We start from the raw sequence: 17,169 nt of genomic DNA on the forward strand, positions 1-17,169 counted from the left end.
CGCCCGTTCAGATTACTGTAGACACTGGCGTCTATGTTTATAGTCCAATCTAGACTAAAATTATAAACCTGGCATTTTATATTAAAACAGACTGTCTCTGAACTGAGTGAGTGTTTTGGGTTTAAAACACTGCTGCGCTCGGTGATTCCCCCCCTACCCCCGTTGCAGAGAAATGCTGCTTTCCAGCCAAGCATGGACAGCGCCATCGTGTGGATGACTTTTTTTCTTTCTTAGTTGTTGATGTATTTAACCCATGCTTTTCTCCCCGCTGTAGTTCTGGGGAAGCCGGTTTGCTGACGTGCTGTAAACCAGAGTTCTATAGAATATGTTATTTTGTCGGGTTATTTTCCCCCTTCAGTGGGGAAAGTCCTCCAGTATCTTTCCCAGAACCTCTTGACTCAAACTGTAAAACCTGCCGGTAACCGAAGGGTTAAAACACTGAATGCGAAATTTCTCTGCTTCGGCGGTTTCTTGTGGTTTCTTGTTTTGAATCCTAATGCAGAAATCACCCAGGCAGGCACCTAGGCAGCACGGCTGGTTAAAGGACGAGCCTTCCAGACTTGGAAGCAGCTTTGAGATTGTCTGTAGAATCTTAATTGCCGGTACTTTCTCGTTCCATTCAAATCACGTGACAGTGTCATCTTTCAGGACAGACAGACAGCCTCCATGCAACACAGGATGCGCTCAATCACTTGTGGTGAAGTTTCATTGCAATGGAACAAGCTGTTCTATAATCTAGTGATGAGCAAAAATTAATCTATAGCATGCAGACAGAAAGCCTCACTTGACTTCCATATTCTGAACTCAAAACAGCTACAGAAGTCCTTAGGAAGCTTCTTTAGCAAGCGGTGCTCTGCAGCTGTGGCCAAATGTTTTGCATCACCCTATAGAAGGAACCCCTTCTGCTTCCTAAAGTCGAATGCAATCTGTAGAATAATGTTAACATATTGAATTGCACGCCGCTTTGGAGTTGCCCGACATAATGAAGAACTGACACAAATTGAAAAATGTGACATTTCAAAAGCTATCATGAAATACTTCTGCACTGCTATTACGGCTTCCGGTCGACTCTTGCGATATCATTTTGTTCTTTTATTACATGATGTTAAATATCTAAATTATGTTCAATTTATTTATTTCTGTCCCAATCCTAAAATTCTCAGAGTTGCAACACTTTTGGCCTCAGCTGTAGATGTGACAGACAGATACCTCCCAACTTACGCTACATGACTCGCGCTAAAGAAAGTTTAATCGCAATTGGAGAATCAGTTATCTATATATAAGCAAAACCGTGCATCGTATTCAAGACACACACACACACACGATGCATAACTTTGATCGATTGATTTATTTTATTTTCAAAGTGGCAACTCTAGTCATTTTTGATTATTCTTTCATTTTTCAAAACACAATGTGCAGATTTCACACAGCGAGCCTCCCTCCAGCACGGGTCTGGGATAACACAAAGAATTAAGCGTTTAATTATCTACACCTCTGCACTACTTCGTGTTTGTTCGTTGGTTGATCCAGAGACAACCTGGAATCCTAAATCACCTCAACCCAGTGGAGACTTCAATATACACAGTCCATCACTCAATAGCGCTACATTTAGAAATACTGAAACTCCATCAATTCAATGGAAAACGTTTTCACTAGAAGTCTCTCTCACAGTAAAATAAACCTCAAACCACACTGAGAAAGCCTTCCGGTCGAAGCGTTTGTCACTGAACTAACAAGGTTTTCTTTTCCGTATTTCTAAATTCCTCTGAAGCTGTGAATCTATTCGTTGCGAGTCTCCGTGAAAAGGCACACTTGTTTTGTTTACTTCTCAAACTGGATCAGTTCAAAAAATAGGACTCGATCTACTGGGGAGTTGTTTTATCACCACCCGCCAGAGGGCGCTGTAGTGCATCTGAATCCTATTAAATTGCATTTAATACAAAGGGCTGACAATTTAGTTCCAGGTAATTATGCAAGGAGTGTAAAACTGCTCCCCTTTTAGTAAGTAATACAGAATCTGCTGAAAACTGAGCAACACGCTGAAGGCATTTAGCAGCTCTTTAACTGTTAAACAAAGGGCTACACGTTTAGTACTGGCAGTGAACTAAACTGAAGCATGTAGATGTTTAACCCTTAAAGTGACCATCAAAACAAGCCCTTACATTCTGCACATCACGCTCATTCATTCCCTGTGCAGGTCTCAAAAGTTTTGAAAGACAATGTTTAAGCAGACATGCATTTTCATTTTAAAAACTTGGCATCTGGAACTACACGGGGTTAAATTAAATCTGTTTGCAAGCCCTGCTTTCAGAGAGTCTTGTACTTCCTGGGTCATCTGGAGAGTGAAACGGTAGCCCCGCCCCATTCAGGGCTGCCTTTCCTGTCAATAACCAACCAGCTGGCTTCCCCTCATGACTGACACGCTCTGCAGCCAGGAAGATGCTTTGACCCTGAAGACACTTGCTGGCGTGAAACGACACAGGAAGTGCAAGGTTTCCTGGAGGGGAACGCAAGCAAACGGTGTACTTTATTTTACCTGGTGCGGTACCAGAGGTCAGGTTTCAAAATATCAATGTTTGCGAGATCAGGTTTCTTGCAAAGCTGCACATTTGAGACCTCTACACGCACGCACACACACACACGCACACACACACACGCACACGCGATATCCAGGTGTTATTAGAGCATTCACTTTTTAACCAAAACCAAGCAGACTCCATGTTGTTTTCTGGCATGCCTTCAGAGTTACAGCATCAAGCAGAGCACAGAAACAGCAGAGGCACGGCGTGGAGTGGGTGTTCAGCTTCCACTCCCTGCCCAGGTACAAAGGCTGATTCGATCTGCACCCCATGGGGAGAAGCCACAGCTGCATTTCAATGTAGAGAATTTTACAGCACCGCCCGGATTGCATCAAACAGGAACCATAAAGACAGGCGGTCAGTGCAGCCCAGGGTGCTGTAAAATGCTCTAACCCCTCCTCCCCCCTCCCCAGCCTTTTCACATTTAAATCGGAATGGTAGCAAATCTGGTTTTCCAAAGTTTAGTCCCAATGAAAAAAAAAAAGATAAAAATTCAGGGGATAAGAAACAAATTTCTTTGGCTAGACTTTTCTTTTTACTAGGACTGAAAACGCTTGAAGGTAAAATCAGTGGTCAGTTAACTCAACAGCGTTTTGTCATCAGAACTCCCATTCCCCATGCTATTCAACCCAGTCTGCAACCAGACATGATTAAAATGGATATTACAGAGAGCTTCACCGTGTTTAAACTCAGGGAGCTGTGCGTGACCTCATGTCTCTTACAATCACCAACAGCCAATAGCAGAACCCCAGAGACCAGGAACTCTGCAGGGATTGGCTACAAGCTGGGATAGGCAACCAATAGCATCAACCGCTGGTGACCAATGAGCTTGTTTTCATCCTCATTGATGTCCGTATGTATTTTACAGAAGTCCTTATTTATCCAGGAGCAAATAACAGGTGTATGGATTTTATACACAGTTTCCTTTTTGGAATGTTTTCAAATTGGTCGTTTTTTTCTTGCAGAGTTTCTGGAGCCTCGGTCTGCAGAGATTTCAGGAGTCGAGTTTCTGCGTTTCAGAAAGCGGGGATGTCTGCACACATTTATTTTATAATAAAAAGTATTGGGGATACCTCTCATAAGACGAGAAGTAACAAAACACCAACACAAACTGAAAAGCTGGGGTACGCAATGATAGGGGAGGCAGGGAAAGTGTCGCTAACTGATTTAAAAAAAAAAGAAGTAAAACTAAGAAGCTTCTTAATCTAGGAGAGAAACGTCCCAACGCTTGTTTAAGAAAGGTCGAAACTAGACACTTTGTTAGCTGTGTTATTCATTCCTTAACTAGGAATAAAGCCATTAAAAACAGAGTGCCTCCTATCCACAGACTAGAGACTGGGGGCTCCACTCTGAATCCAAAGGCATTTTTTCTGAGAGAACGCAAACAATTTCGCAGCCTAAAAACTAGAAAGAAGCAAACCCGTCTCAAATCGAGTCCATTTTTAGATTTCGATGGTTTCAATAAAGCTTGATATTCAAGAAAGGACGCTGTTTTAAAAGCCATACAATTGTTATCTTTGTCATGCTCAGGTGTTACATTTAATGCGGTCCCCAGGGCAGCCATGGCTATGGTTTAATCGGTTCTCATTATTCTAGAATATCAGGGCTTCCCTGAGGACCGGTCTATGAAAAGTTACTGCCTACTGTTAGTGGTCCCACAGTAACTAACATAATCATTTTTTTGTATTTTTTTTTTGTTAATGAAGGCGGGTTGTGATTGGGTCTTCAGGTTAGCGGGGGCGTGTTCAGGCATCCAGGATCTCCACGTAATTGGCTGGGAACATTCCGAACCGCCCATCCGGGGCGTAGCCGCGCCACCAGCCCTCGTCAATCATTTCAATCTCTGTGATGATGTCATCGGGGTCAAAGGAAACCTCTGTGTCATCCGCTGCAAGAAATCAATAAATCAAATCATTAAAACCACTAACCCTACACCCACAGCGGTGCTGAGACATGCGTAGACTGTTTCCCTGCGTTGCAGTATTTACAGATCAATTCAACTGTGTTTTCTCTATACTATACTTAGCATCATTCAGACTCATCCAAATTCTGTACAGAGATAACCAAAGTGAGTTCTCATTGCGTTATATTCTGTCATTCGGGACATTTCAATGATAAGGGGCAGCAGTGTGGAGTAGTGGTCAGGGCTCTGGACTCTTGACCGGAGGGTCGTGGGTTCAATCCCAGGTGGGGGGACACTGCTGCTGTACCCTTGAGCAAGGTACTTTACCTAGATTGCTCCAGTAAAAACCCAACTGTATAAATGGGGAATTGTATATAAAAATAATGTGTAAAAAATAATGTAATTGTATGTAAAAATAATGTGATATTTTGTAGCAATTGTAAGTCGCCCTGGATAAGGGCGTCTGATAAGAAATAAATAATAATAAGCCCGAGGGTGACATTAACACAGGACTGGATTGAAAAAAAAAAGTAAGATAAAATGTTTGGCTTTCCAGCCGGATGAGCTGCAGAGTGGCACACCTACCAGCTTGGTAATCATACAGCGCCCGCGCGCACACCCCCTTCAAAGCAGCCGGCTCCTCTGACACTGCACTCGCCTCCTCCACCTGCGTGAAACAAAGAGACAGGGTCACACTGCAGCCCACTGCACCCCCCTCCCTCTCCTCTCCGGACCGGGGTCCCACCTGGGGGGGCTCCTCGTACAGGTTCTCCGGCTCCTCCTGTCCCGCCACGTCCTCGTACAGGTCCGCGGAGGGGCTCGGCTCGCGCTGGATGGGAATGCTCTTCTCTGGAGCGGGAACAAAACACAGGGTCAGTCGCAAGTTTGTGAATTACCAAACATATCAAAACAGAATACAGCAGAGTTTTATTGAAGCAACAACCTGACAGCTGGTTCAGTTTGCTTCCGGTAAACAATTGAGCACACGCTGCAGAGAGCTGCATGGTTTCTTTAAAACATAGCAGGAGGGTAATTCACAGCAACTACACAGTTATTCTTCATGCAAAGAACCATCTGTGATTCAGAGACACAGCGATCATGACAGCCCTGTTAGATACAGACTGTGGTCTCCGGTATACGAGATGATGAGCTGAACCCACCTTTCAGATCCTGCTGTGCTGGATCTTCAGGTTCTACATACTGGGAGCGGGCTTGGTCCATAACGCTGGGCACTGGACGGAGACAAAGGGACAGTCAGTCCTCTGGAAACGGCAAGGCTGCCGTGCTTAGATGTTCATGCAAAACAAGGAGCAATGCTCCGCTAACCTGCGCTACAGCTAGGGCCAAACATTTTGCCCCACGTAAAATCGAAGATACTACAAAATTAGATCGCAAAAAAAAATAGTCTGCCGGAAGCCGCAATAGCAGCACAGTATTTCATGTTAGATTCTGAAATGACAAATGTTTTTAATGGAAAAAAAAAAAAACTACAAAGCTGTGTGTAATTCAAGATTGGGGGCAGCAGTGCGGAGTAGTGGTCAGGGATCTGGACTCTTGACCGGAGGGTTGTGGGTTCAATCCCAGGTGGGGGACACTGCTGCTGTACCCTTGAGCAAGGCACTTTACCTAGACTGCTCCAGTAAAAAACCAACTGTATAAATGGGTAATTGTATGTAAAAATAATGCGATATCTTGTACAATTGTAAGTCGCCCTGGATAAGGGCATCTGCTAAGAAATAAGATGTTAACGTGACATTATTCAGCAGGTTTCAGTCGACTTCATGAAGCGCAATTAGTTAGTGAAATGTAATGAAGCTTGCTCAGGACTTCTGTAGCTCTGGTTATTGAGATCAGAATATGGAGGTCAAGTGAGTCTGTCCATCTGGCCACAGCTGCAGGTGCGACAGGGGGTTGCAAACTTGCAAGCTTCTGCTGGGGAAGCAGACAGACAGAGGAGGCTGGGGGCCCCCTCACTGAACACAGACAGCAAGGACGGAAATAAGACTCCTATTGCATAGCAGCTTCACGCACTCCAGGTCTTACTACAAGCCCCAGTAAATAGGTAACAAGCTCAGGTGTGTCTTATTACAGTAAAACCAGGAGCGGATCACACTGCTATGCAGCGGGAGTCTCACTGCCGTCCCTGGGAAGCATGCAAACAGACAGGCGGCAGACCTGCAGCGTGCACGGGCGAGGCGGGTGTGGCATGGAGGGGCGAGGCCTGGCGATGGGGAGACAGGGGTGGCTCCGAGTCACTGGTCTGTCTGGAGAAGAAGGGGCTCCTGAGCTTTCCTAGAGAGAGAGAGCGAGAGGGAGCGAGAGAGAGCGAGAGAGAGGCCATCAGACACACGGGAGGCAATGGCAGCATGGACCCTGATCACAGCAGCACAAACACACACACACAGAGTTAGGCATCAAACCTCTCCCAGCTTAGCAGCTAGACAGAGAAACAGCAACGCACTCACACAGGGTAACTGTGCGAGCAAAACAAGAAGAATAAAAGCATGCATTAAAAACATATTTTGCAATCTTTACAGAAACACAAACTAAAAGAAACTTCTTTATAGACATTAATATTAAGGGCTAAAAAAAAACAAAACAGCATTTTTCAAATGCATTTCAATAGAATTTCTTATGCATGTGTGTTCTGTCTAATCCTTTTCTTTCGAAGTCGTTATTTTTAAAGGAATCTTCTTCATCGACACACAGCGAATCATTACACACCTGTTAGCAAACTGGGCAAATAACGACCTAAGCAATAGAAGATCAGAAAGACCGATAGTGGATGTTGGTGCGTTACTGGCCCCTAGTGGACACAAGCCAGACCTGCAGGTGTCTGCTTTGAGTTATTATTATTATTTATTTCTTAGCAGACGCCCTTATCCAGGGCGACTTACAATTGTTACAAGATATCACATTATTTTTACATACAATTACCCATTTATACAGTGGGGTTTTTACTGGAGCAATCTAGGTAAAGTACCTTGCTCAAGGGTACAGCAGCAGTGTCCACCACCTGGGATTGAACCCACGACCCTCCGGTCAAGAGTCCAGAGCCCTAACCACTACTCCACACATGCTGAGTTCAATGAGTGTCCTGGCCAGCAGGGGGCGATCTCCAGGAGCATACATTAAAAGGTGGGATTCAAGGGCTGTCTTTGCATGATCTAGGTTTCCTGCAATGCACTGTGGGTCCCCGCTCACTCACCTGGCTGCGGGCTGTCTGGGGAGTCTCTGGGCTCGCTGGCCATGGCTCTCTCCTTCTGCTTGAACATGTCCCGGGGATTCTGGGAGCGCTGGGAGATCAGCGAGGCTGCCTCCTGCAGGACAACGAGGGGCATTGCCATTTCATACAAGGAAACATGCAAAGTGTTTCCTGCAGTCTGCAGGACCCCCACCCCACGACTACACAGAAAGAATTTGTATTTAAGATGTTCCTTTTTGTACTGAACACTGAACAGTGCTACATTTAGAAGACCTTCAGAAAGACTTTGAGTGGAATCGCTGAAAACATTGGACTTCAGTTTCTTTTAGTATTTCTAAATTGTTATTTAAGTAATAAAGCCTCCCCCGATTGCCGTCTGGTTGTTAAACGGTCTTTACAAAACTAAAACCAAGCAGTTCAGATTCCTTCAAGTGCCCTCAACTTTTTGCAAAAAAAAAAACAAATGACAGTCTTGAGTTAACACTACACAAGCGTGCTTGTTTTGAGTTCACAGTGCCATCTGGTGGTCAAAAGACGGAACTGCGGATGCCACAGTTTGAACACAAATACTCACGTTTGCCTTCTCCACAGACGCACCTCGCTGGAGGCCTGGCCTCCGTGCAGCCTGCTGCTCCCTCTCATACTCCTCCTGGGAAATGCAACGAGCCTGCGTTAGTAGAACAGCCAAACCGAGGCAAACTTCCAGATAAAAAGGCGAAAAAAAAAACCAAGAACCAATGCCAGACTCACCCGCTGCTGCGTCTCCTGCTCACGGCTGCCCGCTTCCTGCTGCTGCTGCTGCACCCTGCCAGCGGAGAGAGAGAAGAGCACAGGGTCAGTGCAGCCTGGGCGAGAGGCATGCCTCCCCACCTCCCTGGCGCCCCAGGGTAACTCACTTCTGCTGGTCGATCTGACTGGACCTCTCCTTGTCTCTCCTCTCCCTCTCCAGCACCTCCTGCTGCTCCCGGGCTCGTCTCTCCTGCTCCAGCCGCTCTCGCTCCTCTATGTCCTTGCTCCGCTCCTCCAGGCGCCGCTTCTCCTCGTCCCTCTGCAGAGACAGGCCCTGTTACACCCCCCGAGCTCAGAGACCCAGCGATGGCCACCCGGCTCCACCCCCACCCCCCCCGCTTCAGGCCATTAAGAAATGCATTCAAATTCAGTGTATTCACTGGGGTTTTTTTATTGTCATTTGCGAAAAAAAAATTCCGGGCCCCTAATAACTGAAGTGATATTAAGCAGAGTTTGCTGTGTTTTAATTGCGCTCTATTAAAAGATGCAGAAATACTTTTGCATGAAACAAGTGTAGTCATTTTAGAACTATTTCTCTCAGGCATTCTTAATGTGGACTCCTGAGCACCTCCCTCTGCAGCACAGGGCTGTTATCTCCACCTCCCTCTAGAGAGCAGGGCTGTTATCTCCATCTCCCTCTAGAGAGCAGGGCTGTTATCTCCACCTCCCTCTGCAGCGCATGGCTGTTATCTCCACCTCCCACTGCAGGGCTGGAAAAGCTCACTTACTTCAGTCTGTGCCCAGAAGGTATCCTTGTTGGTGCGCTTGATTTCAGACACGGCATTGGTCTTCTGGTACACTGAGCCCTACCCACACACACACACGCAGACACACGCAGACACACATGCAGACAGGGGAGAGAAGACGTACTGAAGTTTAACTAAAGAAACTTTGTAGTCTGGTAGACACACAGTTGTGCAGTGTTGTAGTTTCATTTAAATAGACTGGCCTGCACACTGTTTTTTTTGACAATGAATAAACGTTTTCGCTAAAAGTTTTGCATTCCATTCGTGTAAAGTGAGCACCTCTTACGGATACAACATGTGACATTTCTACACGTGTGCACGGGCCCCTCCCTGCACCAGCGGGGTAGCACTCACCACAGGCCCCTGGGGGCCGGCGTCCCGAAAACGATTCGACTCCTTGTGAAAGCTGTAGTTGGCCCCGGACGCCTTGGCTACTTTCTGCATGATGGCCTCGGGTTCCACATCATCGTCGGAGCGGGCATTGATGGTGACGTGAGCGCCCTGAGGAGAGACGGACAGGGCTGGAGAGGGGCAAAGCACATCCTCACCTCGCGACGTTACTACCTTTCAAACCCATCCTCTTCCAAGCTTCACAAACTACTAACCCTGGCTTTCAAATCCATTACCAGCACCAACATGATCACGCTTCCCTGCCTTTAAAATCCATCTCCTTGCAACATTCCCACTGTTCCCCTTCAAAGACGTGCGGACCGAGGTCCTGAAATCCCTTTTCTTACCTTGTTATCTTAATTTTGGTTCTTAGCTAGCTTTTCTGTATTTTAATTCAAATGCAGCTCTATAAATTAAAAAGGTGGCTGCAGCTTGCTAGTAGCTGGTCACTTCCTGTGCTGTAGGTTCAGCTATCTAGTTGGTGGAGTAACTTGACTCCCGTTGATCTGTATAAAGAGTAGAACCCTGCTGTTGTGGGCGTTTCTGGCGGACGGTACCTTCAGGAAGTTGGCCATGGAGGTGACGTGATTGGCACAGAGTCCTTTCCTGGAATCCTTCACTCCTTCGCCAGTCTGTAACAATCGCACACAGAGCAGACCGGATCAGTCTGGAGCAATCGCACACAGAGTCGAGCCAGACAGCTCAGAAATCTGAACTCGCTGAGGGAACATGAAGCCTCTTTTGCAGCAGGCTTGAAACCTGGTTCCAGAGCAGGAAGCTAGCGTGAGGTTCCTATATCAAACCCCAACGTCTCCCCTGGTGTGCACTGTCCTGAAACCTAGTCTCCTCAAACCAAGTTCCTTCATGTTCCCCCAGCTTTCCACACGCAGTCCAGCGTCCCGCACCCCCTTCTGCGTTCCATACATACCCAGTTGATGAGGACGTACTTGGGCAGGCCGGAGTTGGGGTCCTGCACCCTGCAGAAAGCGTACATCACCTTCCCACTGCTCAGCTCCTCCACCATCTCCTCCAGACCCCCGTCTGAAACACAGTAAAATGCAATGCAAGTAAAATGCAGAATGCATAAGGGACGGCATTACAACTGTTTTTCCCCCAGTTACACACAAGCCATATAGTTATTGAATTAAGCGTTTTCAAAACGTTTTGTTGAATTGCAGCTCACAAAACAGCTGCACTGTATGCTTTCCATACAGACCACATGTCCAGTTTTGAAAGAAGCATCAGTTACTGCAGATAAAACATAATCTGCTGCTACGCTGGGCAAAGAAAACTGAAACTTCCTTTAACCGAACAGCAGTATATTTTAAAATAAAAACACGTCTCAAGCACTGTGTGCTTTTTCAAAACTGCACTTTTGAGGCCGACCATGTAGCTAATGAAAGGGCCCAATAGCTAAGATTTATGGAATTGTTTTTGTAGATGCATTTCCTTTACCAAAGGATGTGGTCTGCATGCTTGTGTCATTAGCAGAATCTCCGAGTGAGTCTGAAGCGTCAGGCTGTGGGTTTAGAACAGTGAAACGCGGGTTTTAGCACAATACTTCTGACAGAAGCACAACGTTTTTCTTCTGGAACATGCTACGACAAATATCAAATCGAAGGCATGCCACCACAGTATCCGGATACAGTCAGAACAAGTCTTTTTGCTATACTTATTAATTATTATTATTATTATTTCAATGTGACAAACTGCAGACAGCCTGACAGTACAGGTCTGTGTCGTCGAGGTCTGAGCTGGGGTTTACGACAGGACATACCCGTTCTGTAGGGAGGATGCTGCCCAGTCCCTATTGACAGTGTTATGGCGGGCGTTTCTAATTTTGTGTCCAGCCTCTTCCCTCTCCCACATCATGCTCCACTCACCTCCTTTCTCAGCCAGTCTGATGTCGTTGCTGTTCCCCTCGTACGTAAACAGCGCCCTGGAGAAAAAAACACGCGTCCAGTAAACATTTAAATTGCTGTCAAAATATCCATACGAAATACAGATGTCAGGCTTCATAAACTACAGTGGTCACTGTACAGGGAGACGGTGCAGCCTCATGGTTAGAGCTGCTTCTGACTATGCTTAACCACATCTGGAAGGTCCCGCAGTCAGCTACAGCCATGGCCAGAAGTTTGACAACACCCTTGTGACAAAGTGGGGTAAGCTTTGTCACTTTCACGAGCGTTCACACTGTCTTCTTGTGTAAAACGAACGCTGGAGCCCAGATATATTACAACAGGGAGGGGCCTGTCTATTTATTCATGAAAACACGGTCACGGTCTGCACACAGGTCTCTCCCCAGGGCTTAGCCTTCACACAGACCACGCACGCATTTCAGAGCTGGTTTATACACCTGCCTCCTTTATTACCTTCTGAGGAAACTACAGCCAGGTGATTCCCCTTCTGGCTCTGCTCCAACCCCATGGCATTCTGGGGGATGTAGTCCTGCAGCAAACCCCTGGACTACATCATGCCTCCCCCTACTCCGCAACGCCCTATAGAATCAACTCCTTTTGCTTCGTGAAGTCTAGCGAAAGCTGCTGAATAATGTTACGCTAACATATTGAATTCCACACCGCTTTAGAGTTTTTTTAATATATATTTCTGGATGTATAGTAATTGTTTGGAATGATGTTATTGTTGTTTTTTTCATTTTTATTGAGCCTGTGTTGACCCTGCAGGCACAAAGCATGTCAACTAAACTATGGGCAGCAGTGTGGAGTAGTGGTCAGGGCTCTGGACTCTTGACCGGAGGGTCGTGGGTTCAATCCCAGGTGGGGGGACACTTCTGCTGTACCCTTGAGCAAGGTACTTTACCTAGATTGCTCCAGTAAAAACCCAACTGTATAAATGGGGAATTGTATGTAAAAATAATGTGATATCTTGTAACAATTGTAAGTCGCCCTGGATAAGGGCATCTGCTAAGAAATATAATAATAACTAACCCAACATTACACTCCTTTCACTAAGTGGTACAAAGGCTTTGTTTATCATGTATTTAGTGTAGCCGCCACTAAGGCCTTATCTGTTTGTGAGCGTTTCTTGATAGCATGCAAATGCAGCCGAACACCAACAAGCGCTGTTTCATGCGCCGTGGAACCGCCTGCCTGGGATCGGCACCCCCTATGACACGTAATTAACACCTTAAAAAGGGAGTAGAAGGTGGAATCGTTCGCCCACCTTCACATACACGCTAGGCTGCTTTGCTCAGCAGGTCCTCAAGCTCCTGCAGCAGCAGCAGCAGCCCACGCGTTGTACCCATTCTGCTTGTGAGACGGCCAGTCTGTGCACAGCAGTATCTCAGCCAGGCTTGGTGCGGCTCCACTCCGAGCTCTTCCGTTTTGAGAACCACGCACCGCTACGATCTGTTGAGGTTTAGCTTAATATAGCTGTTCAAACCACAGACGAGAGCCATTCGCTTTAAACCAATTTTTAAAAATACCTACATTTGTTCGTGAACTGTGAAAGTAACAGTTTAACATTAATCAAGGCATCTGTAGGTTTATTTTTGGCATTACTGATTACACAATATTTGCACAAGTTTTTTTTTTTTTCTTTCTGGTTGTTTTGAGAGAGATCGGATGTATTTTTCAAGTCGACCGTCTTCTTTTGAATTCTCTGCTGCCGACAGCTCAAACGTTCCTCCTAATTAAAAGTGGAATCAGTCGAGGGACAAATTCCCCTTCAGTTAAAAGATTAAACTCTCTCTTTTTTTTAAAAACAATAAACAAGATTTTCCTGTATCACACGTTAGCGCGAGGAATGAGGAAGGCACAGCAGTATATGGCTGATTTGAGCAGAGCTGTATCATACAATATTGAGGAAGTTTTTCTCAAAAGAGAAACAGAAAGGAAAGCTTACAGCTGAAGCTCTCTGAAGAGCTTTATTTATTTGTAATTCTCGGAACGCTATACGTAGCACACACTTGTGTGTAAACGGACGATTGACCAATTCATTTTATCCCGTATGAAATCTGCAATAAAAACGTGCATCTCCCTGTTTCAATTCTGCGACCTGACCCGACTCTGCGAGAGGGCTGAGATGCTCAGTTGGTAGGTGCTTCTCCAAGACAGAAATTCCTGATTGCGCAACAAAGGAAGTGCTGAAGGCCTTTCACGCGCTGTTGACACTGTTATGGCAGGTGTTTCTGTTACCCCAGCATTTCACTGTAACCAAACTGCACATGGAAACCCATCGTCACTCTCCTTGTTAGGCTCCACAAGGTGAACACCATGACTCTCTTGAATTGGCTTCGACCCTCACAAAGCGTTTATCACACAGGCACAAGTTCCAAAAATAAATATAGAAATCAATGCAAAACAGACACTGAGGAAGACTTCTAGTCAAAAACATCTCTTTAATGCTAGCTAGTCTTCCATGCAATACACAGACACGGAGACTGTAAGCTGCCAGACTAGACTGGCTGCACTATCCCCATGCGGTTACATTGAGGTTAATTATCACAGGAAAACACTGTAATTAAGTGAGTGTGATTTATTTGGTTTGGGGGGAGTCACACTTGCACAGGTCCCTCTCTCCACCTCACTCACTGAACTGAATATAATTCAGTGTGAACCAACATGCCTATGCGTTTATAATACATTCCGTTTTAAACAGAGTCTGTTTCAATTGCCTACATGCAAACAGCGAATTGCAGGGATGGCAATAAGACTTCCGTTGCATAGCAGCTCGATCCGTTCCTGGTTTTACTTTCCTCTGTGCTTATTGCCTACTGGGGCTAATCAAACTCATAGTACGACCTGGAATGGGTGACACTGCTATGAAATAGGGCTAGGCTTATTTCCGTGCCTGTAACGTACGCAGTATCTGTTTATTTCTGCCATTTACTTCAGGTTAAAAACACTATCAAGTCGAAGTCAAACTTAAATGCTTATATAACACCTATATTATGCAAAACAAACATTCTTTGCCGTCGACGCGGTGTTGTTACACCCGTGGGCTGGACAGTGCTGTCGGGCGTTTCTGTGCGGTTCGGTTCGGTGGGTTCGGATCTTGATTAGTAAATTCTAGTACTTTCCTGGGATTTGAACTGTATAAAGCGGAGCGCGTCGCTCTCCTTTGATAAATACCTCCCCCCCTTTTTTTTTTAGAATTGTTTATTCGGTAAATCAACAAAACATTAGCAAAAACATGACGTCAGCTATTACAAGTTCGTTGTATCTGTGTGTTTATTATTACGGGTTTTTGTATGTATTCATTCATTTGAGGTTATTGTACAGCAGGCTCACCTGGCTAGACAGCAATATTTGCACATGTAAACTAAAGCAGAAATAGTTACCAGTTAAAACATTTAAAAAAAAAAAACAACGATGAAGATTCAACAATGCATCCTAACCGAATTCGTCTCGATGTTTTTGTATTAATAATTAAAACAGCTGGACGGTAGCTAGTTTAAATAAATGTTTTTTTTTAAAAAAAAACTGCAACCAAAAAACTAAAAAAATTCAATCAGGAAGTATTTTGTTTCAAAATCAGTTAAGCCATTTCCCACATAGCATTTCTGTTCCTACTTTTTTTTAAAAAAAATGCGTATAATATAAAAATATACACACATTTCAAATGGGACACAGTAGCTAGTTCCACTAGTTAATCTTGAAAATGCAAACTCTTTCGCTGCATTATTTATTTTTGATTTCCAAAGCAGAACCATCACAGACGAGATGATAAAGCAAAAAAAAAAAAAAATGTATCAAATATTAAGTAATATATATAATAAAAAACAGAAAATAAATTCGACGTTTTATTTTTCAACCAGGAAATCACTGCGTAGCGCCCACATACACCTACCGACCTTCCACATAACTCGAGAGGGTGAGGAATGCGACTGACTGACTGACTGCTGCAAAACGCATCTACAAAACAGGGCGAGCGAGCAACGGCGCTGCATGCATGCGGCTGTTTTTCTTACCAGTTCGTGTTGGATTTCCCGTCCACCACCTCATTGTAGGCTGCCTGCAGCGCCGCTCCGTTTTTGCTCAGGTTCACAGACATGATTCTATCTCCCTGCGCTCTGCACACAAATCCTCCGTGTCGGTGCTGCTTGCAGAAGACGTGGGGAACTCGACAGTTACTTACAGGAAGCGAGTATAGTCGAGCACAAACACACACACACACACACACGCAAAACACGACGCAGCCTTTAATTTTTTCGTAAACTAGTGCCCTCTCAAGGATTGGAGGAGAACTTAGCTAAAATATATATTGTTTTACTGTAAGACCCTTTGAAAAAGGTGCTGCATCTCCCCCGTTCGACAGTAAATACTGAGCCATGAACGTGTAGTGCACAATTATCATGAGTATTGCTACTGCAGAACCAACAACCACAGCACACACTGCTCCACTAATACAGAGCAGAGGGAGTCTGTTCAGAGAGTATAAGAGCCTCCCTATCTCATTCTCTGCTCCACCAGCACAGGGCAGAGGGAGGCTGTTCAGAGAGTATAAGAGCCTCCCTATCTCATTCTCTGCTCCACCAACACAGAGCAGAAGGAGGCTGTTCAGAGAGTATAAGAGCCTCTGCTCCACCAGCACAGAGCAGAGGGAGGCTGTTCAGAGAGTATAAGAGCCTCCCTATCTCATTCTCTGCTCCACCAGCACAGAGCAGAGGGAGGCTGTTCAGAGAGTATAAGAGCCTCTGCTCCACCAGCACAGAGCAGAGGGAGGCTGTTCAGAGAGTATAACAGCCTCCCTATCTCACTCTCTGCTACACCAACAGAGCAGAGGGAGGCTGTTCAGAGAGTATAAGAGCCTCCCAATCTCATTCTCTGCTCCACCAACACAGAGCAGAGGGAGGCTGTTCAGAGAGTATATGAGCCCCTGCTCCACCAGCACAGAGCAGAGGGAGGCTGTTCAGGGAGTATAAGAGCAGAGGGAGGCTGTTGGGAGAGTATAAGAGCCTGCCTCTCATTCTCTGCTCCACCAGCACAGAGGGAGGCTGTTCAGAGAGTATAAGAGCCTCTGCTCCACCAGCACAGAGCAGAGGGAGGCTGTTCAGGGAGTATAAGAGCAGAGGGAGGCTGTTGGGAGAGTATAAGAGCCTGCCTTGCTCCCAGTCCAGTAACCCTCACAGCATCCAATGCTGTAAGGAAGGCAGGCGATATTAGAAATACAGGGGGTGCTTCTGGGAGTTTGAGTTCTTGGAATTTGGAAAAACAATTCACTCTTCCTGATATATATATATATATATATATATATATATATATATATATATATATATATATGATGCCGACACCTTTCATATAAATGTGACATCTAAGAAATGATGGGAATGCACATTAGGTAAAGATTGACTAATTATTTTGTCAGCTGTGTAGCTGAATTAATAGTTTAATAAACCACCTCATGAGATAAAAATAAAAATGCCATGACTTCAAACGGGCCTTTTCACTCTAGCATGCCACTACAGCAGAAGCCAAGACCTGCACAGAACAAGCACAGGGTCTTCATGAAGCAGTGTGTTGATGCAGGCCATACTCCTCTCTGCTGGCCGTTTCTAATTAAAAAAAAAAAAAAAGAGCCTTCAACTGCAGCCCG

The 17,169-nt window shown here is 45.3% G+C and overlaps 1 protein-coding gene across 3 annotated transcripts; it reads right to left on the reverse strand.

Moving 5' to 3' along the window:
- Positions 1-1,329: 1,329 nt before the first annotated feature.
- Positions 1,330-15,930, reverse strand: LOC131720974 (drebrin-like protein B). Of its 3 annotated transcripts, none has more exons than XM_059013578.1 (15): positions 15,545-15,772; positions 11,496-11,551; positions 10,541-10,653; positions 10,170-10,244; positions 9,577-9,723; positions 9,205-9,282; positions 8,584-8,735; positions 8,438-8,492; positions 8,262-8,336; positions 7,691-7,802; positions 6,658-6,774; positions 5,643-5,714; positions 5,228-5,331; positions 5,068-5,149; positions 1,330-4,467 (listed from the first exon to the last, which is right to left on the reverse strand). In XM_059013578.1, exons 1-15 carry the CDS (start codon positions 15,625-15,627, stop codon positions 4,325-4,327), a joined length of 1,464 nt encoding a protein of 487 aa, XP_058869561.1. In that variant the 5' UTR covers positions 15,628-15,772; the 3' UTR covers positions 1,330-4,324. The 3 variants fall into 3 exon arrangements, with proteins under 3 accessions (XP_058869561.1, XP_058869563.1, XP_058869562.1); XM_059013580.1 differs by lacking the exon at positions 15,545-15,772 and adding an exon at positions 15,428-15,446; XM_059013579.1 differs by lacking the exon at positions 6,658-6,774 and having other exon boundaries at positions 15,545-15,930.
- Positions 15,931-17,169: the final 1,239 nt, after the last annotated feature.

This window comes from Acipenser ruthenus, chromosome 46, assembly GCF_902713425.1.
Source record: "Acipenser ruthenus chromosome 46, fAciRut3.2 maternal haplotype, whole genome shotgun sequence".
Classification (NCBI taxonomy): domain Eukaryota; kingdom Metazoa; phylum Chordata; class Actinopteri; order Acipenseriformes; family Acipenseridae; genus Acipenser; species Acipenser ruthenus.